This window comes from Ipomoea nil, unplaced genomic scaffold, assembly GCF_001879475.1.
Source record: "Ipomoea nil cultivar Tokyo-kokei standard unplaced genomic scaffold, Asagao_1.1 scaffold1074, whole genome shotgun sequence".
NCBI lineage: Eukaryota > Viridiplantae > Streptophyta > Magnoliopsida > Solanales > Convolvulaceae > Ipomoea > Ipomoea nil.
This window is the reverse complement of record NW_017617502.1, coordinates 645,028-668,879: the sequence shown is the minus strand read 5'-3', so window position 1 is coordinate 668,879 and position 23,852 is coordinate 645,028. Positions and strand designations below refer to the sequence as shown.

At 38.6% G+C, this 23,852-nt stretch overlaps 3 protein-coding genes across 5 annotated transcripts; all 3 read right to left on the bottom strand.

Annotated features, from left to right (window-relative positions):
- Positions 1 to 9,095: 9,095 nt before the first annotated feature.
- LOC109182834 (rRNA-processing protein FYV7) lies at positions 9,096 to 12,674 on the bottom strand. 2 transcript variants are annotated; one of them, XR_002054443.1, is made up of 4 exons: positions 12,360 to 12,674; positions 10,074 to 10,183; positions 9,275 to 9,622; positions 9,096 to 9,240 (listed from the first exon to the last, which is right to left on the bottom strand). XR_002054443.1 is itself a non-coding variant. In XM_019333047.1 (3 exons), the coding sequence occupies exons 1-3, from the start codon at positions 12,550 to 12,552 to the stop codon at positions 9,335 to 9,337; spliced, it is 591 nt and encodes a 196-aa protein (XP_019188592.1). In that variant the 5' UTR covers positions 12,553 to 12,674; the 3' UTR covers positions 9,104 to 9,334. The 2 variants fall into 2 exon arrangements, 1 of the variants encoding a protein (XP_019188592.1); XM_019333047.1 differs by having other exon boundaries at positions 9,104 to 9,622.
- Positions 12,675 to 15,298: 2,624 nt separating this feature from the next.
- Positions 15,299 to 17,250, bottom strand: LOC109182522 (membrane-anchored ubiquitin-fold protein 3-like). Of its 2 annotated transcripts, none has more exons than XM_019332659.1 (5): positions 17,129 to 17,250; positions 16,783 to 16,921; positions 16,416 to 16,648; positions 16,146 to 16,316; positions 15,299 to 15,622 (listed from the first exon to the last, which is right to left on the bottom strand). In XM_019332659.1, the coding sequence occupies exons 3-5, from the start codon at positions 16,546 to 16,548 to the stop codon at positions 15,567 to 15,569; spliced, it is 360 nt and encodes a 119-aa protein (XP_019188204.1). In that variant the 5' UTR covers positions 16,549 to 16,648; positions 16,783 to 16,921; positions 17,129 to 17,250; the 3' UTR covers positions 15,299 to 15,566. The 2 variants fall into 2 exon arrangements, with proteins under 2 accessions (XP_019188204.1, XP_019188203.1); XM_019332658.1 differs by having other exon boundaries at positions 16,416 to 16,629.
- Positions 17,251 to 18,741: 1,491 nt separating this feature from the next.
- Positions 18,742 to 22,839, bottom strand: LOC109182535 (zinc finger CCCH domain-containing protein 32-like). The gene is made up of 8 exons (XM_019332676.1): positions 22,653 to 22,839; positions 22,335 to 22,434; positions 22,069 to 22,211; positions 21,695 to 21,757; positions 21,424 to 21,543; positions 20,992 to 21,279; positions 20,583 to 20,843; positions 18,742 to 19,280 (listed from the first exon to the last, which is right to left on the bottom strand). Exons 2-8 carry the CDS (start codon positions 22,426 to 22,428, stop codon positions 19,008 to 19,010), a joined length of 1,242 nt encoding a protein of 413 aa, XP_019188221.1. The 5' UTR covers positions 22,429 to 22,434; positions 22,653 to 22,839; the 3' UTR covers positions 18,742 to 19,007.
- Between the last annotated feature and the right edge of the window lie 1,013 nt (positions 22,840 to 23,852).

Below are 23,852 nucleotides of genomic sequence, written 5' to 3'. Positions count from 1 at the left end.
TCGTTCGGCCCAGCAGATCAGCAAAGAGCATGTTGACCATCCTTTGGTAGGTCGCTCCTGCGTTTCGGAGGCCGAACGGCATCACTCGGTAACAATACAGCCCATCCGGGGTCACGAAGGCTGTCTTGCTCTCGTCTTCATGGTGCATCATGATCTGATGGTATCCCTTAAAGGCATCCATGAAGCTCATTAACTCGGCCCCAGCCGTCTCGTCGACCATCTGATGAATGCTCGGTAGAGGATACGGGTCGAGCGGACAGGCTTTGTTGAGGTCCGTGAAGTCGATGCACATCCTCCATGCTGGGGGCTTAGGAACAAGAACAATATTTGCCACCCACTCAGGATAGACCACCGGACGGATGTGCTCGATCGCCGCCATCTTTTTGACTTCTTCTCTTACAAACTCGCGGCGATCGGAGGAGAGGTGTCGTGTTTTCTGCACGACCGGCTTAGCTGCGGGATCGACGGCCAATTTGTGACAAATGACCGACCGATCGATCCCGGGCATATCTTCGGGCCCCCACGCAAAAATATCGGCATACTCCCGGAGCACGGCCAGAACTTCTGCTCGGAGCTCGGGAGTGAGGGCTCGGCCAATCTTGATCTTTCTATCCGGGCGATCCTCGGATAGGGGAACTTCTTCTATCTCTTCGGAAGGCTCAGGCTGCTCCTTCCGTTCCTTAGCCTCCTCTTTGGCTATGGTGTTCACCCGGGAAGATGGACCGGAATCACGTCGATTAACCGCTCGGGTGTAACACTTCCGGGCGGATTGGACATCGCCACGGACCACGCCGACCCCGTTGGGGGTGGGGAATTTCATGCATAGGTGAGGCATAGAAATTATCCCACCGATCTTCATAATGGCGGGTCGGCCCAAGATAATGTTGTGGACGCAATGGAGGTTGACCACAACAAATTCCAGCTCCGTTTGGATCGACTTTGGAGGCGTGCCGATCTCGACCGGGAGCGTTATTTTTCCCTCGGGGTAGATAAGAGCCCCGGTAAATCCTGACAGTGGTACACCGACCGGAGTCAACTCCTTCCTGTCAAGGCCAAGCTTCTCAAACACGTCCAAGTATAGGACGTTCACGCTACTGCCCGTGTCAACCATAACCCTTTGGACATCCGTCCCCTTAACGTCAATCGTGACCACGAGCGCCTCCATGCCGTGATCACTGCTGGTAGGTTGGTCCTCGAGGGTGAAGGTTATGGGCTCCATCTTCTGCCTCTTCCCGGTCTCCCGGGAATCCACTACTGCGACCGGGCAATTTGTCCGCGGTCGGGAAGCATCTTCCAGCCCACCAAAAATGACGTGGATGGTAGGTTTTCCGGACGGGCGGCTACCGGACGGAGGGTCAGGGTCCCGTCGGTCATCATGACGATCGTCCCTTCGATCGTCTCTTCGGTCCTGGCCCGACCGATCAGAGCGGTGATGAGATCGTCTGTGATCCCTCCGATCGGTATTTCTCTTGCTGTCTTCTCTCTTTCCCACACACTTGTCCAATTTTCCCAAATTGAGCAAATCTTCCAATAATTGGCGCAAGTGGGTACACTCCTCGGTGTCATGCCCGGCGCATCGGTGGTAAGCACAATGCTTACTCTTGTCGGGCCGTCTCGATCGGGATGGGGAAGTTTGATGAGATTGCAGGACTGGGCGTATTGCATGGCCTCCGCTGCGGATCGGTTCAAGGCCGTAAACTCGCCCTGCCTGGTGCGGGGTCGGGGATTGTCATCTCCCGATCGATGTTCCGCCCGGCCGGCCAGTTTACGGGACGAAGAGCCGACCTCCTGCAAGCGCTTGACGGCATTCGCCTCACCTGCGTTGGCATAATCAGTGACCCTTCGGAGGGCCTCCTCATAGGTGGTCGGGGGGTGGAGGATAAAATCCTGGTACAGATACCCCGCCCGGAGGGAGATGTGAAGCATGTGAGTGGCGGTCGCATCATCCATGGGCTCGACCTCCCCGACTGCTGCCTTCCACTTGATGAGGAAGTCGGTCAAGCTTTCCCCTTCGAGCTGCTTGGCCTTTTCGAGGTACATATAGGACTTCCTCACCACTTTGGAAGTAATGAACTTCCGTACAAACTTGATCGCTAGGGTCTCAAATTTGTCGATCGATCCCGGCTGCAGGGTTCGGAACCATTCTGCCGCCCGACCGGTGAGCGTTGAGTAGAAGGCCCTGCACATCACGGCGTCTGAAACGCCCTTCAGCATCATATTGCTGAAGAAATCATTCACGTGAGCCTCAGGGTCTGTCCGACCGTCGTAACTCTTCTCTCCCGAGACCTTTAAGTCGAGCGGGTAAGGCTGAGCTATTACCGCTGCTGTGAAAGGCGTCTGGTGTAGGGTCGATCGGTCGGCCGGGGGTGCTGCAGGATACGCACTCCTGAGCTGCGCAACTTCAGCCTGGAGGTTGTAGAGCAATCCTCGGGTTTCATTGAGCTCGGCGGCTTGAGCGGCTTGGGCTGTATCCCGAGCGCGTCGTCGTCGGTGAGATCTCGACCCGCTATATCCGGATGAAGCCTCGTGGCTAGCTTCTTGCATTTGTACGTCTTCTTGCCCGCGATTCGGGTCTTGGGGTCCCAAACGCTGGCGCATCTCTGGTCGGAGACGATCGAAAGCTACCGCTCGGGCAACCTCTTCAGGGTCCTCCGCTTGAACGGCCTGAGCTGGTGCCTCCATCGCATCAGCACCCCCCGACCCCAACCGCGAATGAGCCGAGCGTCGAGCCCGGGAAGTGGACTGACGCTGCGGCTCTACTTGTGCGGTCGGTTGTACCGGAGGGGCGGCGGCTGGAGCTGTGTAAGCGGGCGTATATGGTGGATAACCAACCGGGGAAGTGTAGCACATCGGTTGGCCTGGCCAATACCCGTACGGTGGAGGTGGGACCGGGTACGGATACTGGGCGGGATACATCATCGGCTGCTGCTGGTATGGCAGACCGGGTGGTGGGTATCCCGGTTGTATGTAATTCACCGGCTGCTGGGCGGCCGGGTACGTATTCGACGGATGCGGTGGTGAGAGATTGAGGTTGAGGTCCATCGTCTGACCCTGCTGTTGGGTAGCGTAGTGGTCGGAGGAGCTCGCCGCGTCCGCCTGGTCGTCGGCAAAGTTGTTGTGTGCCCACGGATACATGTTGATATGGTGATCGGGTGCTCGTCAAGACGTTGGTTTCTTGCACGGGTCCCCACAGACGGCGCCAAAATGATACTGCTAATTCTACGTAAGCAATATAAAATATCACGAGACCAATTAAAGCAAGTAAAATCTTTATTGATCACGGTAAAGGCCCTAAGTACAATCTACTTGGCTGCTCTGAGTACCGACTGAGTGCGGTCGGGATTCTCTAGTAACAACCTATCGATCGTCCAAAAGTCCCTTACACTGTAGCTACTGTGGGTATTTATAGCCGCTATGCCGGGGACAGGATTCCCGCCGTTCGGCATGTCCTCCACGTAGCCACCACGTGTCATCCTCCCGGGTGCCCTGCCTGTCGATGTAAAGAGCCGCCACGTGTCCTTCGTCAGCTCTTCCGCCAAAGGGCTACCGCTCGGTGGTCGACACCGTCGCTCGGGCAACTCCGGTCGGTCTACGACCGGGTTCTTCTCGTGGGGCCCGACCTGTTACCTGCAAAGACAAGGAGAAAGAGACAAAAGGCTCCTCGGTCGTGGTGAAGCTATGTCGGTCGGGATATTCCCTACCAAATGTATGTTAGGTTTCTCATCACTTCTATAATAAAGAATAGTTTTCAATAGTTCGGGTTGTCGGGCTAGACCTTTTAATTTCGGACTAGCCCTATCGGGTCACCGGGCTAATCAGTTTCGGGCTCGTTGGGCTAATGTGTTTTATCGGGTTGGCCCATCAGGTTCGGGCTAAATTGACATCCCTAATCTCAATATACCTTACCCAAGTAAGATTATATTTAGTTATTTACCTTTAATTAACGCCACCGAAGAATTATAAATTATTATCTTTTTCAGTTGTGTGGACCACGGTTTAAAAATGACATCGTTTTATGTATAATTTTTTTCTCGTGACCCGCTACAACATACATTTTCATAACTCATAAATTACATTATTCTAAAGCATAATGTACATTATTCTAAAACATAATGTACATTATATTACTCCAGAAGTTTCATATTCTAATAAATAATGCACATTATTCTAACATATAATATACATTATATTTACTCATAATATTCAATGATGTCGTTTTAGATTGTGGTCCACACAATACAACTGTGTGAATGTACACATAATAATTTGCCACTTTTTCCCGGCCTCTTCTCTCTTTCCTTCATAATTCTAAAAAAATTCAATTCTGGGAAATGTTTTTAGAGCATCCACAATAGAAACTAATTTGGGGAGAATGTAAGAACAAATAGTTTTTGTTGAAAATAATAATTGATGTGGGAATGATTTAATGTGGGAAGAATTGACCTGCAAATGAAGAAAGAATTGGATTCCAAAAAAAGAAGAAAGGAGCAATGTTGTGCGCACAACAAGTCCACAGCTGGATGCACCGAACGGTGCACCTAACATACCTTTTTTTTTTTGGATTTTTTTTCTCTCACTTCCCACATTTTTTTTCCTAATTACTTTTACATTCTCTCCATTAATATTCTCACTGATAAGGATGCTCTTATAAGCGTGTTTGCTACTTCGCCCAAAAGGCTTTCTACTGGCTGCTGCTTCAAAGTCTAGTCAACTCCATTTCTTATTCTTTTATTAAATGAAAATTGCATGCCGTGTGAAAAGGGTACGGTGGCCAACAATTTGACTATTCAAACTTGTTCCATTTGAATTTCATTTGATAAAATAATTAATTTATTTTAACAAAAACAAAACTATTTGAAGACTTGATGTGATGTTCTAACCTCTTTTTTTTTTTTTTTTGTGTGTGGCTTTGGACCAATTGTCCGACCCTACCTTGTACAGAGCATGTCAAGTGTTAGAAGAAACGAGTAACATCTTGCTTAGGTTTAGGACACACTACTAGAAATTATGAAATTTTCGCCACTTGAAAGTGATCTTAAATCAAGTTAAAATAAAAAAGTAGTCGAAAATAGCAACAAAGGTTTTTTCGGATACCAAAAGTGGTCGGAACAAGGCTTTCGACTTAATTTAAGATCATTTTTAGGTGGTCGAAAATTTCATAATTTCCACTAGTGACATGATCAGCACCGTGCCACCTATCTCAAATCGAAATCGTAAGCCACACAAATCAAGTAACCGTCTGGTTCGCACCCACACAAATCAGGAGTTCAAAACTCTCTCTCGTATAAAAAAAATCAATATGATCAATACTTTACTCCTTAATTGAATCGGTCGGTGAGAATAGAGATTAATCTAAGTATAGTACCACCCATACTCTAACCAAAAAATACATATTTATGATTGGTGACGTTTGAGTTGACCTAGTAGCCACCTTTACTTGTGGGGTAATAGACTTGAAACTACTCTGCATGTTATTCTTAATTATATTCAGATGTTACAAAAGAGTAGTCATACTTCCTTTCTTTAGAGAAAAAAAAAAGGTTATTTATATATGCAAGGGAGTCCCTCCACTAAAAATATGCTCGATGTACATGTACTATAAACAGTCAACGTAATATACTACTTTATTATTATTTTTTAATCGTGTTGGACTTCAGGTTTTGTTTTTGTATGATTATGATTTATGATGCATGAACAATTGGAGATCTAAATAATATACATGCAGATTATTATGACAATATAACATATATTGTTTTGAAAAAAAAAAAGATGGAATAGATAGATTTATATTTTTAAAAATGAATTACAATTATTAAAACTATAATCATTTAAAAAAAAAAACAAATAAAAGATTAAGAAAAAAAGACTTAACTGGAGTATTAAGGGAATAAGAGTGATAATTGTATAAAAGTGGTGATGTAATGTAGTGTGTGTGAAGTAGAAGGTATCTTTACACCGAATATCGTCTCAAGAAGTGGATCGAAAGGGTGGTTAAATACAAGAGTGTAGAGTGTTTGGAATGAAGTTCAAGAGAGTATATGTGATTCATGTGATAAGAGCAAAATAATGGAAATGACAATAAAATTGTAATGAAAGATCAAGCAACAATTAACAATCAATAGTAAAACTAAAGGCTTGGAATAGGTCACTTAAGTTTAGATGATATGGTGTATCATTGGATAGAGCTCATGTAATGCATTGATAAGGGAACTAAGGAGATGCGGTGCCAACGCCACTCTCATGGTAATTGGACTCTCAATTAGCTTCAAGCCCCACTCGATCTCATGGTGACTCAAGGCCATTAAATTGAAGCACTTTATCAAATTTGCATCTCCTTCCAACCCCATTTTCTCAAAGGTGAGTTAAATTAGTGAGAGGTGTGACTATGGTATTGCTCTATTATAGAGTTAATTCCACCAGATGTCCTTTGTCTTTGGTGGCAATTCCAAATTTAGTCCTAGACTATCGTTTTTGCCATTTAACATCCCAGACTATTATTTTTGGACACTTTTAGTTCTTCTCATGACTTTACCTATTTTTAGTAAGGGTATTTTTATCTTTTTATATTTTTCTTTTGTTATTTTTCAGTTTCAATCGGTTTAATTGGTTTAGGACTTTAGGTAACCTCTGATTTTTAGTAACCATATTTTTCAACCTAATTTTAGTAAAGTCCTAAACCGTTTAAACGGTTAAAACCGGAAAATAACAAAAGAAAAATATGAAGAGACAAAAATGCCCTTACTAAAAATAGAAAAAGTCATGAGAAGGACTAAAAGTGTCCAAAAAAATAGTCTGGGATGTTAAAGTGCAAAAACGATAGTCTGAGACTAAATTTGAAATTGTCACCAAAGACAATGGACCTCTGGTGGAATTAACTCTCTATTATATTATCATAGTGACAACACCTTGTCCATGTACATCTTGCATAATTTGGTCACAACCATACAAGAGTCAATACAAACCATCAAACTCACAACTAGAGTCATCAAGTCATTACACTAGCTCATAGCTCAATTCAATCACATAGCATCACTCACAAAACATGACTTAATTCAATTAATCTCTAATTGAATCTAGATATTCATCTTAGGAATGTAAATGAAAGTATCAATTGAAACAAGAGACATTGCAATCACAATTAGATGAAGGAAAATGTAAAATAAACAAGAAAGACTTAGCTTGGATGAATAACTATGAAAAATTAAAATGCAAATTGCAAGATGAAATCTGGAAATATTCTTCAAATCTTCTTCAAAGTTATATTGATTGCACAAATGAAATGTTTGTAGAGGTTTTCTCGGAGAGAGTGGAGAATGAAAAGTTCCATAAAAATAACCACCAAGACTATTTATACCTCTCAAATTGCGCTAAAATACAATTTAAAAAGGATTCCGGGCATGTGGTCATGATGGGACTCAACTGTGAGTCCCACCACGAATTTTCACCATAATTCGTAGGTTCCAGAAGTCACAGTGATACTCACGTTGTGACCTCCAACTCTATGCAGCAGTTCTAGTTTCTAGGACATTTTCACCTTGCAGACGTTAGAAGTAGACTTTGTTGTCATCATAGAAGTTGTAGCACTTTGAAATATCTTTCCAATATTGTTGGAATCACGTAATTTGGACATTCCTACGATGAGATATGCTTAAAATATCGAGACTTCGCCTGATAGAGAAAAGTGCATAGCAAAATGGAGTCACGTTGGCACTCAAGGTGTGAGTGCCAGTGTGAGTCATGTTCTTCACCCCAAAATGCATATTTTTTTCATCTCCATTGATACTTCGAACTTGCTCTTTTGTACTCTCTTGACCTCTCATGACTCCCGAAACACGCCTTTGCGCCAAGATAACTTCAAAACACATCAAATTGAGCTTCAATTTACATGATGTTACAACCAATGCCCCCAAATCACCTAGCTGACACAAATGATTCAAATAAGTACATATTAATTATGCACATAAAAGTACTAAGAGTTAGCACTTATCAAAGACCATGCATTTAAGAGAAAGAAAAAGGAAAAAAATTTAAGATATACAAAGTAATTCATTTTATGTTGGTCTATTGACTTGGTAACAACTCCTGATGAATGGTCTATTGACCTCTTAATTTAAGCCGATCAACTATGAACAACCTAAATGTTTTATTTCTTTTATGATTCTTCGTTAGCTAGGATCACATGTCAGATTTATTCAGTGTACATTCTCAAGTAGTAACAATACTTTTCCATATTATTTTTGGATATTAGGCATTGATTAAAAAATCAATGTGCGATGAAATTAGGCGTTAAATGGGAAAGCGTGTAGTTTCGCAAGAAGAGTAGTTGAGACATCATCCATCCCAAGTCCAAGTCAAGGTTGACTTGTTTGAGTCTTTGTGGTGCCAATTCAATATATATTCTTCCTTAGATGAATCTTTCTCGATTATCCCACCACATATCCATTCTGCCATTGTTAGCTTAAAAGCTTTGTAGTGATCAGAGGTATATGGGAAAGATGATTTGCACGGAGCTCTGCGGAGGCAACGGTGGTGGTATTGATTTCACGCCGCTCCTTATTAGTCTTATTATTGCACTTACACTATTCGCCCTTTGCTTTCCACCGCGCCGGAGAGTCGTGGCCGTGCATCCCGGCTACATGCGGCGGTGGTAACATCCCCCAGTATGTTCTATTTTTCTATTCTGTTACTAGCTAGTATTAGTATATGCTAGCTATTATGTATTTTTCAATATGAGATTGATGATGTTCGGTTAGCACAGCTATTATCATATAATAATATACTTGTATTTTTGAAGACAAAACAGTGACAATCAAAGCTTCCAGCACTATTTACTACAGAGTATCACTTTCTTCTTCTTCTTCGTTACTCAAACCAGTTGATATGATTAAATGCTCAGACGGACTTAGTTCATGGTTCAGTAAGCAGTATGAAAGTCAAGATTTAAAACTCAGCAACAATAGTGTGGGGATTATATCCAAAATGAACAAATCCCTTATGCACACTAACATTTGACATTGTCTGTCTGTCTGCTAAGCTACTGAGTTACCATGATTTACATCATTTCAAATACTCTATCCGCCGGAGTGTGAGGAGCATACTCAAATTGAGCTTAATTAGTGATAATAAATTAATCAAATTCAAGTATCCATAAAGACAAATCTTAACAGCTCAGTACAGTGCGGTGGATATGTTTTTTTTATGGCAAAATTCACTATCTGTGGTACTATGATCACAACAGCATTTAGAGAGATAGCAAGCAAGCCAATCAACAGCAACTTTCTTCAAGTATCCCATAAGTAGTACAAAATTAGAATAAACATAAAAGACAAGGACCCTAGCTATTTGAACCTTCAATTGTTTGCAAAAGATGCTCGATTCTGTACCTCATCACAGGTTGTCCTGACTTCGTTTTCTTAAACATTTTCTGTCTTAATTCTTTCCGCCGCACTTCAGCTCTCTGTCTTTCTTCCTTCTTTGCCTCAATAATGGCCTCCCTTTCCATCCTTGCCTTCTCTTCCTCTTCACGCTTTTTCATGTACAGTTCATTCAGACTATGGGGTTTATTCCTTTTACTTTTCCATTTTCTATCTGCATCATCAGCTTCTACAGGTTCAGTTTGTTTCTGAAAATGGCAGAGAAATATGTAAATAACCTTAATTCCTAGTTTTGGGTATAAAAAAAATAGGTAAATAAATGAAGAGAATAATATACAATGGGAAGAAATCGAACTAGACTATGAGAATGAAGTAAAACCAAAAATATAATCTCCTATATTTTACTGATACAAAGGGAAGGGTAGGATGAAAGAAGACTAAAGAAAGACATTTTAGCATCAAACTAAAGACAAAAAAGGAAGACTCAGAATACTGAAACAAATGGAATTGGGAAGAACAAGCAAAAGTGCATTAATAGCTCTACTGCAGCTTCCAGTGTTCTATTTCAAAGGAATTCCTAGCAGACACAATAATTCAAACGCAAATCTATTGTCATGAATTAACTAAATCAAAGTAGGTTTTCAAATAAAGAGCAAGCACATGACAAATACGTAAATAAGAAACTGGTTGTTGACAAACCTCTGAAGCTCTTTTAGCAACAGAAGAATCACCGTGCTCCCCTTGTTGCTTTACCATCCTCTTATATTTGTTCACAAATTTAGCATTCTTATAGAACTCCTTTTGCTTCTCTGTCAGTGGAAAAAAAGTAACAACACTCATTAGGCAGCAAGAGATTGATAGGAGAAAAGATACAGGATGGATTTTAACCAAGAAATTTAAGAAATTCTGATATTATGAAGTAAAACTCGAAGAAAAGAAAACAAGGTGTCTTGTAACATGCTGAAGTTGTGACCCATGAAAAACATGGTGTACTCTAGTTGTGGGTGGCAGAACGAGTTTGTAAGCGATTGCATTTAATTTTTGCACAATTCTAAAAGGACCATTATACCACGGCAGCTAGCATCGGGTTGATACAACGCTGGACCGTTGAGTGGCAATGAGGCTGGAGCTTAAGCAAGACATTATTACCCTTGGCAAACTCTAAGTCACACCTTTTGGCTTGGGCTGCCTTGACCCTATGATGTTGAGCTCAATCTAGATTGAACCAGAGTAGCTTGGCAAAAAAGGTTGGCATGAACCTTATGGTGAATGGATGAAATAGACCTGTGCTTGGTATTCATTATCAAATTCGACTTGATGAAGAACAATCAGTTGTTCAACAAGAGGGTGGAGACAACACTACCGAATTTTTCCATGAGTTCCACATTAAAGTTCAATGTTGGGGTTAGTTGTTGCGGCACATGGAATGTTGGTCCTTCCTTACTAAAAAAGGCTGTTGTTGCCTTCAATTCTTCACGTGTTTGTTGGATAGCAAAGGAATGTTCTTCTTGAGCAAGACAGACACTCGGACCAATCCTATTGACGTTAAGGACTTCAATCCTAGTGGTAGTAACTAGTAAGTTGGTGGCCATCTATGGTAGTCAAATAGAGAGGTGGTTCAGTGGTGCTGGATTTTTCTACAGGGGATTCAATCTTGAACCCAACCCTTGGTGGTAATACCAGATATGCCATGCCCTTTGCTTTGCAGCGACAAGCTAACCATCTTGGTTAGTTTAGCAATGGATTCCTCCAACCTGGTGAATCCCTTATCCATTTTGATGCGCAAAATACCCTAACTTGCATTGTAGTTCCTTCTGGCTCTTCTCCAAAGCTTCAATTTGCGCCTCCAATCGTGTCATTCTCGGAACAAATGGCAGATCAGACCAATTGGTAGGAGTAAAGAGACAAGGTGGATTTGAACCAAGAAATTCTAATATTATGAAGTAAAACACAAAGAAAAGAAAACAAGGAATTCTAAGAATATCCCTCTAGCAAGAATAAATTCCTACCCACAACTACTTAGAGCTAATTGTTCCAATTCCACTCAATGCCCTCTCTTCTAAGAGATGGTCCCTATTTATAATCTATATATGTAAAATAAGGAAGGAGCATCAATTATTGATTTCATAATCAGTCAATCCCTAATTACATGCTCCATAAAATAAACAATGAATTACATAATCAGTCAATCCTGATTATATGCTTCCTTGAATTCTGACATTTGAATAATTATTTGATTACTTTCCTTTCCTGCCTGATTTGTATCTCAGATTTTGAGCGACCACATTGGACTCATTAACTAGAAAAGAGAATGCAAAAGAAGTAATAGGACAAAACTCATGTATTCTCACTCCTTCAATGTACATCGAAATTGAAGCAGATGTTAACAATAATGGTTCAACATATTAAGTCCAGATAAAGAAGACAGTAAATGAAAGGTAAATACTTTTCTAAAGTTTTGAATCTTCAATTGTTAGAATATAGAAAAAGAGCAGTTGAAGAAGAAAAGAAATACATCCTACTCAGAAGCATACATGCCTTACAAATTTACAAAATTCCTTTTGCTAGCGTTTACCATTACATAACTCTTATAAACAGTGGAACGCAATGAAATCATTTTCAGCCTGCTGTTTATTTTAGGTTTCAATCATTGGGATTATAATATGAGATGTTACCAAATAACCAAAATGCTCATTGAACTCAAATATTGCTCACTTAGGTTCCGTATACTTAACCCTAAATCAACAAATTCGAATAATGAGTTATAACATCAATTTTAAACAGATTTTAAATCAAGCTCAACTCTATCTTACAAGATGCTCCAGAGAACTTAATTCCATGGCATGCTAATATCTGTCAAGTCCTTATATTATACTCTGAAATCTAAAGTAACAACAGAAGAGCATATGCGAGCTTTAGTTAAAATTAAACTAATTTATATGCTAAAAATATGAAAATAAAGCAAGCATGGCAAAGTAGACTTACTGATGAGGGAAGGGTTGTAATCGTTGCTCCGAGTTTTGGCATTTGCAAATGCTTCTAAGGAGAGGCCTTTCCCTCCTAACCTCTGCAAATTTTTCTTCATCATCTTCTTCTTCTTCAGATACGACCCGCCGGTTCGATTCTCCGTTTCCACATCACCACGCTCATCCGCTGAAATGGCACGCTTCTTCACCATGTTACACGGACCACCCGGAGTCTGCAAGCGAATTGAAAGGCTCTGTTTCTAAAACCCTAATTTGCAGTCAGCGGAAGTACGACGATGACTCGATGAGGACGATGACGGTCCCTAAATAATACGGAGTACGAACCTATCACAGATCTAAGAGTCAATAAATTTAGATTTTAACAAAAATTAAAAAAATGCTGATGTAATTAGATATACAATTTCATCGATTTTCAATGCACGATTCTAATTTTTTGTTTAAAGATGCGTGATTCTAATTAATTGACCAAAGTCATATTAGATTTTATATTTATATTTTCTTAATACATTTTAACATATTTATATTATGTCAATTTTGATTGGGATGAGGTTCGAATCTAAATCTTCTTTATAAAAATCGATGAATAAGTTAACAATAATAAATAGTTAACGGAGTATTTCGTTAAAGTAATTGATATAATAGATGGTAAAATAGAAAAAAAAAATACTAAAACGTCAAAAGCAATGGATGAACCACTATTGGCTAAGAAATGAGTAGAAGAATTTCACTACTCAAGCAACAACTTATATAGGAGTTGAAGGATTAAATAGACCATGAGAATTAACTCTGTAATGAATGATTAAATAGACCATGAATGATGCTAAAAATGGAGCTACAAGATGCATGCATGATGTTCATCTTGCAGAGGGCTGGCTGTTAAAGAAGCTCTATCTTGACTCAAGGATAGGGGACATCACAGGATTGTTATCTTCTCGGACACTCAGATGGTTGTTAAATTGCTTAATGGTACTTTGCTAGACTATTCATATGCGGGATGTGTGTTACGTGAGTGCCATGTCTTAAAATGACATTTTGAAGTGGTGTATTTTCAGTTTGTATATAGATCAGCGAACAAGTTGACCCATGCTTTGGCTAGAGCTATGCGTTCTCAAACTAGTCCCAGTTGTTGGTTATCTTCAGTTCTTTCTTGTATTGAGTTATTGATTTAATAAATTTTTTCGTTGTTAGTTTTCAAAATAATAATAATAATAATAATAATAATAATAATAGACCATGAGAATCCCGGGTCACTACCAGTCGTAGAGTCAGGGAGTTAAGCTAGGCTAGTATCCACCCCCTCGGGTTTCCCCGTCTCCTTTGATCCAAAAAAAAAGACCATGAGAACTAACTCCATAATAACTCCGTAATTAAGGATTAAATAGAGTTAAGGATCTTGTGGTCTAGTGGCACGTTGAACTCTCATATGGGAGGTTGTGGGTTTGAGTCTCAATGGAGATTGGAACAAAGGTAGAATCGATTTTTCATTCACCCATTATCCGTGCTACTTTGATTTGAGCGTACAATATATCAATCACTACGAAGAATCCGTATTCACTTTGACCAACCAAAATTGAAAATAGACCCCACTAATAATTATACTACAAAATAGTCACTTAACATGTCATTTTATACTCTCTTTTTTTTTTAGTCAGCAATCGTTAGGTCGACCATTGTAGTTTTAGTGAAAGAGAGGTTTTTGTTCCACAAAGTCAACCAAATTACGTTTGCATTTTTCAGTGTGCTGAGGTATGAATACACATGTGTAGAACAAGTAGGAGCCATCATAGTCCAAAACATTATTATACCAAACTATCCACCCAATCTTCAATTTTAATTCTTTCCTTTAAGGGTTGGTTTATCCCTTATTTCATACTCCAACAGTATTTCCAACAAATACTTGCTAATTTGTAGAAATATGATTGTTGCCCAATGGCTTGTCATGGGCAATTGTGCACAATTATGGTGGAAGAGAGGTTGTTATTCTATATACTCATGTCAAACTAGTTTTAGTTAAGCAGCTAAATTATTGGATGGTGATCAATTTTGAATTTAAATGTTCACCATACTCAATTGATTGGAAATTTCTTTTCAACATATACAGTTGGTTGAAAAATTCTGTCCAACTAACAAGGTTGGAAGGAAATTTCTGTTAATCTTGAACGAATTAAAAAAAATATATATTGAAAAGAAATTGGGTAGGAAAATTTCACATCACTTCTCCATCCACTTAGGTGGACAAAATTTTGAAATTGAATGCGAGCAAATTTTGAAAAAAATTACACTTTTCGTCCCTAAATTATTGGGTAATGATAAGACTCATCTCTACTTGTTAGTCATGCTCACTTCTCAAGTTCTCATTCCTAAGCTATAACCGCGTCCTTTTTCTAAAAGGTCATGCTCACTTCTCGTCCCTAAGCTATAACTAACGTTACAAATTTTGTTCCTAATGTTTTGTTAGAAAAAAGACAAAATTTGCAATGTCAGTTATAAATTACAGACGAAAAGTGAACACAACCAACCAATAAAGACAAATCCTACAATTACTCTAACTTAAAAACGAAAAATGCAATTTTCCCTAAATATATTTTATCAAAACAACAAGAGAAGGAATTGAAGCAGTGTGATCAAAGTTTAACTCACTCCCATTAACCACCTGGAGAAGCATATATAGGCTGGAAAAACATCCTTTTGAAATCAGTTTCAAGTAGTCAAAGATTGGAAACATCTAAGAAACAGCAGCAATTCTTTCACTTATAATTACTCACAGCCACTAGATGAGATCTGCACTACTTTCAGAAAACACTTTCAGAGTTAAATACTGAGATGAAAACCATCAATGCTGTGATACTCATAAAAATGAAAATGCACAGGTGTCCACCCAACCAAAATGAACTGTCTGTCCCTAGTTGAAAATGAAAACATGAATATAAGCAGTGATTGAATACAAATAAAGAGAGAACATATTATAAGCAGTATATGTCAATCGGACATTTTTCCCTTTCTTTCTGTATTTGCACTCCAACAAACAGCCATCTCAAAAAGTTACAATTCACTAAAAGCATACACTATTGGGAAGTTTTTCTTCCATTACTAGTCTTCACTCTCACTGAGCTGCAACTTGTAATACAGTAAAAACAAAAATATAAAGGAATGTAAAAATGTGAATACACTTCCAATCTCATGGATACACTCCATGTGAATTGATTTACAAGATAGTGCATGAACATGAATTCCCCTTTTCTTTCTCCCGCTGGCTCTTATCTGCATCACATACAAAAGAACGAAGAAATGAGGGGAGATGCCAAAGTGTGACAGTCTCCACGGTACAAGATTGAATCATGCCCGAACATATTAACTCGTGGCTCTAGGATACATGTTGACAAGCACTAATAAGTAATAAACACACATCCATTCAGGAAAAAAAAAAAAATTCTTCTTTTCTTTTTTTGGGTTTGGGTTTGGGGAGGGCGACCAGTTCAATTCAACTATTTTTACCAGCTTACCACTCAAACTCTCCAACACCATTTTTCCCCCCTTTTAAAACACCATAACATAGGAAAACTCGGAAAGTCCATCACCACAAAATAACCATTGCATCATTTCCCCCCTTTTAAAACACCATAACATAGGAAAACTCAGCAAGTTCATCACCACAAAATAACCATTGCATCATCTATCACTATCAAAAGACTAAAATTAAAAGTAGGTAACTTTAAAAAGAAGAGGTATTGCAAGAATTAACATAAACCTCTAGCTCAACATATAGAAAAGTAGGTAAACTCACCTGACTTCTTTTTCGTAAGTTGAGGCTGTACCACTACGTGCATAGTAATAACCCCTCCGGGAAGGTCACCAATATGTACTCTAGAGTCTCCAAGTGTCCTGCCATTCTCCAATACTTTTCCAGCATGAATCAGTTTTATGTCACTCGCTAACTTTGGGATGACAGATTTATCTGTAAACCCAAATTCCGCTTCAGAAATCAAATGAAAACAATCCTAAGTTACTGAAAGGTTGAACACATAATACAAAACCAGGTCAGCATAGCCATAACCTTGAGGCCACTCAGCAAGAAGCCTTTGCTTAAGAGAAGTAATGGTAGTAGACTGGGCATAAATGCCTTGACATATGTCAGTCCCATCAAATATCCTGAACCTGAGTTCAATGCCTTCATCTCCCTCAGCCATACTGGCCCGAATTCTCAGCTAATGTTGCAAGTTGCAACACAACGGCAACTTAAAGTGAATTAGCTCGGTGTTTCTCAAACCCTGTCCAACACATTAACATCTTCATATCCATTAATTAATTCCTCGGCCTACATAACAATGCACCTTAACACACAGAATTTCTCAATTTGAATGACTGGCCTCCAAAAAGCACACAAGGAACAGAAATTATAATCACTTCCTGCACTAACTAACCTTGTTCACACTGCAAAGTTCAAGTATATCAAGAAAGTGTACGGACAGAACACTCCAATTAACACTGGTAGCATTGTACAGAAGAAACTTCATATGATTCAACAGCCTCTACCGAAAATAAACTTCAATTGCGCAGTTTCTGCAACAGAAGACGATGCTATTAACAACAAGATCAAAAATCAAAATCCTTAATTGCTATTTCGTCGAGAAATAAGCATCGAAGTGACGTGAACCCAATCCAGTTCTCCATGTCCCGAACAAAGATCCAAAATCTTGAATTGTTATATCATATTTATGAAATTGAATAACGGCATAGAATAAAAGGTAGGAAAAGAATCGGAATTACCTGATCAAGAAGCCATGGCAGACAGATCGGAAACCGACGGAAAGAATAAGGGCTGGACGCTGGAGACTGGAGTCAGTCAGAGGAAGAGCCAAGAAGCCAACAGTGGAGGAGTTGTATGTATTATTTTCGTTATTACTTTTTGGAAGTATAATAAGCCAACTTGTATTAAATATTAATATTAATATTAATATTAATTATAAAGCCTAATTACTCTGTTTGGTTTGCTTGCTTCCAATAATTTAATTACATAATATCTACTCCTTTATTAATAATTCCATTTAATTTGTTTGTATTGTTTTTTTTTTTTTTTTAAAGATTGCACTTTGGCCTCACATTTCTGAGTACGGCAAATTATTATGTGGATCCGAATCTACCTGAGTGTAAAAATGCACAATTTACCTACTAAATGTTCATAATTTATTTTAAAAAATTCATAATTTGTGATAAGCCTGTATTTGAGTCACAAATTCTCAAAACTTACAAACATAATTATATTCTAGATGTTCGCAATTTTAATACTAAGAATACGGAGTACACAATTTAGTGGACCCTAATACCTACATGGTATAACAACTGTCTAAGTACGTCACATTTACTTTTTCAACTATATTCTTAAAGTGCCTAATCTTACCAAATTTTTAATAAAACTATTAAATATCGACATAATAATCTGAAGCCCTTCAAAACTTAAAGTGACAAACTATTTTATCGATATTTAATGGTTTTATTATAGATGGGATAAATTTAGCCACTTTAAGAATAATATAGGAAGAAATGCCAATACACCCATAATTGAAAAGAAAAAGAAAAGAAAAAAAAACTATATCATTATATTTAAGGGTCAAAACTAGCATTTTATCCATTATTTACTTCATATAATTTATTAAAAAAATATTAAAAGGTTATCGAACTTATAACTTTTATGCAATTGAACCAATAAACTTAAAATGTTTACGACTAAACCATTAAACAAACAAATAAGTACAATTGATACATTATTTTTTATTATTTTCAGTGTAATTTAAGTTGAAAGTATTTGAACATTTCCTCCCAATTAGTATGGAAGATAAAAGGGAAACATTTGAACATTTACAAAAATGTTACTGTTTTTTTTTTCTATAATTACGATAGCATTTTTATAAATAACTCAAACTTTAAAGTGTAGTTAACATTACTATAAAGTGAAATTTTCAACATTATAAAGTGCCAGTAAGTAAAACTACATAGTACATCAGTTGAAAATTCATAAAACTAAATCCAAAGCTAAACAATCAAATTTAAACTCATAAATAGTAAAAAGTGAACTCTTAAACCAAATAGAAAAAAAACTAAACTCTAAAGTTTAAAGGGTGGAAACCTACCTACAATCAACTTTTACATTCGGTACAATTATGATAATGTTATGTGACTTAACATTGTTGTTAGGTGCATTCTAAAGGCAAACAATAACTATTAAACTTTAAAGTAAACTTCTCAATCATGGCATCCCCGTGCAAGTGCAACGGAGATGGCCGCTAGAATGCCTTTACGGAGGCCTTAGCCGTCAATGTTTCCGACAAAGCTTCATCATTGGTTGCTAATTGGTGTATAATATAGATGTAGACCAAGATAAATTGCATAACAATGATGTGATGTAATGTAATGTAAGACTCTGTCTATCTGTCTGTCTGTCATCAATAAAACAACATTTCCAACCTCAGATCCATCCTGTCACATTTTGTCAACAAAAGAGTATAAAACTTGGGGGAAGAAGAAGCAAGGAAGCAGAAGAGCTTTAACTCAACCATATTTATCTTCCTTCTCGCCTAAATACTAAATAGCAGGCAGCATTGCAAGTGTAAACTGTGCTAAAGTGTTTTGAGATGAAGCTGGGCGAGCTTCAGCAATGTGACCGCATGTTGGAACGTGAAGTAGGAGAAGGAGCTGTGTGAGAAAGCTTAAAACCAACTGAAGGTAATGGTAATGCTAATCTAGATCTAGAGAAGGAGGTATCAGCAAATCCAGGCTGCACCATGTAGGGAGGAGCATCGGTAAGAGAAGAAGAAGAAACTGATGGACTATAATGAACCGTCTCCATTGGGTGATCAAATTTGCAATTTCCACCAAACTTGCAGAATCCCTTGCGCAAATAAAAACAACAAGCTTGCACTCCCTGCATCGCAATTCAATTCCGTAGAAATTATTGATATGATATACACAAAGTAAGAAGCCACTACTCTTAATCCTTAGTCAAATATTCGGAAAATACCATATCCATATGGTAGCTTACCTAAATCCTACCATGTCTATTAGCAGATGCAGATCAAAAAGTTGACAAGCATTTGATGATTCAAAGAGGTCACTGCAATGTGTGTGTACTATTTTGTACTCAACACAACTTACTATCTATTACATAACTCATTGATTTGGGTACTGAATACCGCAGAGCTATAAGATGTTGTTGAATCAGTATACCATAATGGGAGCAGAGATTTATCAATTATTCGACCCAATATGGCAATATAGCAATGATTACTTATTAATGAGTTTATCAATGAACTTCACCCAAGAACTCCACATACTAGTAAATGGAAAATGAATCTTCAAAGGTTTAATCATGGCTAAAAATCTAGGATCACAAGCTTGGTTGCAGAACTACTCCTTTCAGTTAGTGAAACAGAGTACAGTAGACAAACCATAGATGTATAAACGTTCACAACAACACATCTAAACAGAACATTTCAATTCCAAAGGAGACACCTAGTTACAAAGGAAAACTAAGGCAAACAAATTGATGGGTTAAATCAATCACATCCATTCAGCACATTAATTAACAAAGTGGCATTCAGGCAGAACAAACTTAGCAATAGGACTTGTATATAAGAAAAACATTTATGTTTAGACTTTAGACAGGTATGTTCATTTATTCACGAATCATGGTAGTTTAGTTTGCTGTTGGTATAAATAAAAATAAATAAATAACCAAGTTTAATAGCTATAAGATCTCAATAATAGAAATATATTAAGAATACAGCAATTATGGTTGGAGAAAAGATTCACGTCAATCAACTTCATCAAGTACACGTCTCCTAGCCAGCCAAATGGGCATGGACTCACCATAGAAGTATTGTTTAACTATATTCAAGTGAATAAAGAATGACAGAGAACATGACACTCACAGAAGTCTATGAACATAGCTATTCTCATCAAGGTTGATGCATTGAACAAAGGTGGCCACAACAAAGGTAAAATATAGAGGATATCCATGCACGGAAAAACAATTTTAGGCATAGTAAATTTCTGACCAAGCAGCAGATTTACGTGCATCACATGAGATAGTAACATGGCTTAGTTCACCACCAATATACAAGCCAGAATAAGTTATGAAACAGGATGAGAGGACATGCAGATAGAGTCTTATGGATATGGCAGTAGTAAAGCAATAGTAGGCTAAACAAAAAGGAACTTAACATACCGGACGCAGAGGAAGCCCCAGTGGACTGAAAGAGCAATTTGAGTTAGGTGGAACCCAATCTGGTGGATGGTGAAACTTACAAGAAGATCCAAATTTGCAATTCCCAGTTTTCTTGTAGTATTCACATTCTGGTTGCCCTGGTCTTTCAGGGAAAAAACCTTTCTCGCGTTGTGCACAGCTAGAAAGACCAGTAGTAGTGTGTAAAGGGGAGTATGGTCCAGCAAAAGTAGGTGTAGAAGATAGCGCAGGGATTACATGTCCCTGCACCAAAGTAAACAAACCATCATATCATAAAAAGCACCGTCACTATAATAAAAGATTCGGTTTACCAAAGTAAATAAACCTTCATATCATAAAAACACTGTCTCTATCATAAAAGATTGATTCATGAAGAGATCTAATAACTTACTGATTGACTCCAACTTGGAACTGGACCCACCCCTGAGTGAAGAAGCACGGGACCATAAGTGCTAGGTGTATATGAATCAGGTAAGAATGGATGCCTTGCAACCCTAAAGCCGGATGATGCTCCACTGTATTGTTCTGGGGAAGGTCCAGGAAGAGACTGCACTGTCAAATAAAATGGATGTGCAGTTGCTTGCCCTGATATAGCAGCCGGTTGAGGATGGTGGAAAGTACAAGTAACACCAAATTTGCAATGCCCTGTTTTCAAATAATAGGAACATTCTTTCTCCTCCTGTAGTGATAGACAAAGGCATCAAACAGCTCAAACATTAAATTAAGGACATGTAATTGAAAACAAAAAACAAAAGAGACATGGAGACCATAGTCCAATACGCACACGCAGCATATTTATACAAAAAGATAAATGAACCTTTACCGGTCTTAACGGAAACCCATAGATATTAAGTGGGGCATTACTCAAGGATCCACCAGCATTTCTTGGGTGGTGGAACTTGCAGGATGCACCAAACTTACAGAGTCCTGTTCTTAAATAATACTGCACGTGAGAAAGTTATGCCAATCAACAATTTTTTAAAAAACAATCTTAATGTGGTATAAAATTTGAAATTGAAAAAGATCAGCATGGATAGAAAACATTAATTAATTAAGCAAATGCCGAAGTCCAATCGGAAAATGAGAGGAAGTACCTGACATGTAGGCTCTCCTGGTCGTTCTGGATATACCCATATTCTCATTTGTGGCAATCCAACCTGTGGATCATAACAGTTCCGAAATCAAAATTTTATAAGAGCTTAAACTCTGCTGTTAAAATGGTGTAAGAAACTGTACTAAGATAACCAAAATGCATAACAAATAGCACAAAAGAGTTCTCTTAGCAATCATATTTTCGGATTCCACCCCAGTTCCAATCGGACCATTACCATATTTTGGTGTTAAAAACAACTCTCGACCAGTTTTTAACAGAAAAAGCAAAAATAGACACTGAGACAATGTTGGAGACCTCATAAGCACACTACAGAGCGATAGAGTAGATAAAGCAAAGCAAGATCAAGGGGGTTACAGAGCCAAAACCGCGAGGATGATTGAACCGACACTTGGAACCGAATCCACAGAACCCGGTCCGCATGTAGTAGGCGCAGTCGGACACGCCCAGCCTCTCCGGGTACCCTTCCGTGACCCACAATCCCAACCTCCGAATCGATTCTGCAATGCCAAACACGGAAAAAACAGAGCTCGGCACATCAAACAGAACCCTAAAAACTCACAATGTACACAGGAGCACTCACGAAACAACCCGAAATTCGAATTCAAAACCAACGAACCCACCTTCCTTCCCCGTTACTGACCGCACCGGAGCCCATACCGCCCGCCGATCAATCTGCAACCCGTCTTTTGCCCTGCTCTGTCCGTACAACTCCATACCACTCTAGGTTTTGTCGTCAGCACACATCCAACCCCAAATCAAGATGCAAAAGAGAGATTAGATTTAGGTACCAAAAATATACATCTCCAGCTTACAGTGATAACAAAAAATGCTCGATCGTGATAACAAAAAATGCTCGATATATATGTATATATATATAATATATATACACACACACACATATATATACAGGGCAATATGGTTTAGTTTTCTCTCTCTACCTGGTTTTTGTAAGCAGTGTGTTACTTGGAAGCGTTGGCTTTTGTAATACTGGTAGTACAATAATCTGTCCTGTTTCTCTCTCTACACCTCTGCTTCTCACTTTACAGTCTCCACTGCGCTTTCTCTCTCTCTCTCTCGGAAACTGTTTGTATGCGTACCCGCCAAAGTGTGGAAAGGGTTAAAGGCATTTAATGACTCAACATCACTAATTTCTACCGCAACTCTACTCTTCTCTCAGTTACCCATTACCGACTACCAACTTCTCATAAATAACTATATTACCCTCATCACCCATCAATCCACAAATCTCACGGATTCAGTATACAGTATATTTAAGATAACAGATCAATGTTCTAATCTCAACATCGCACTGTTAAAATTATGTTTAAAGTGGACAAATTTTTATTGCGTACCGAGTGATTTGTGGTCTGACTTGATGCCACACTTTATTGGATCATTTGTGTGCACATGAAAGACCAATCATTATGCCATGGAACCGTGTTCACCAACACGGTTCCAACGGTGTTAGTACACCGTTATCTTTTTTTTCTTTTCCTTTTTCTTAATTAATTGCGTGACTTTTCTTCTTCATTTTCACATTTCGCGGTTTCACTCTAATTTGAGGTGAGCAATGATTTCGGACATTCATAAATTATGAATTCATGCCTGCACATTCACTTTGGAACCATGCCTACACATTCCCGTCCAAATCACGGACATTCATAAATTATGAATCCATGCCTGCACATTCACTTTGGAACCATGCCTACATTCACTTTGAAACCATGAGATTATGAATTTTCTGTTATAAGATTATGAATTTTCAGTTATGAGATTATGAATTTTCTGTTATGAGATTATGAATCTACATTACATTCATAATCTCATAACAGAAAATTCATAATTTAATAAATATTTTACTTTTATGCGATTATGAATTTTCTGTTATGAGATTATGAATTTTCATTACATTCATAATCTCATAACAGAAAATTCATAATTTGATCAAACGCGCGCCGTTAACTCCACATCCGCGATTTTTTTTTTTTTACGTAAAAACGACATCGTTTGGACTTGTGTTCACCATTCAGGGTGAACACGTTTCCAGGACATAATTTACGATAAAAGACTAGAGTCTAATCGGTGAACTGATTGCGCGACTCGTAATTTAGGAACGAGGTACTGTGAGTTTATGATTA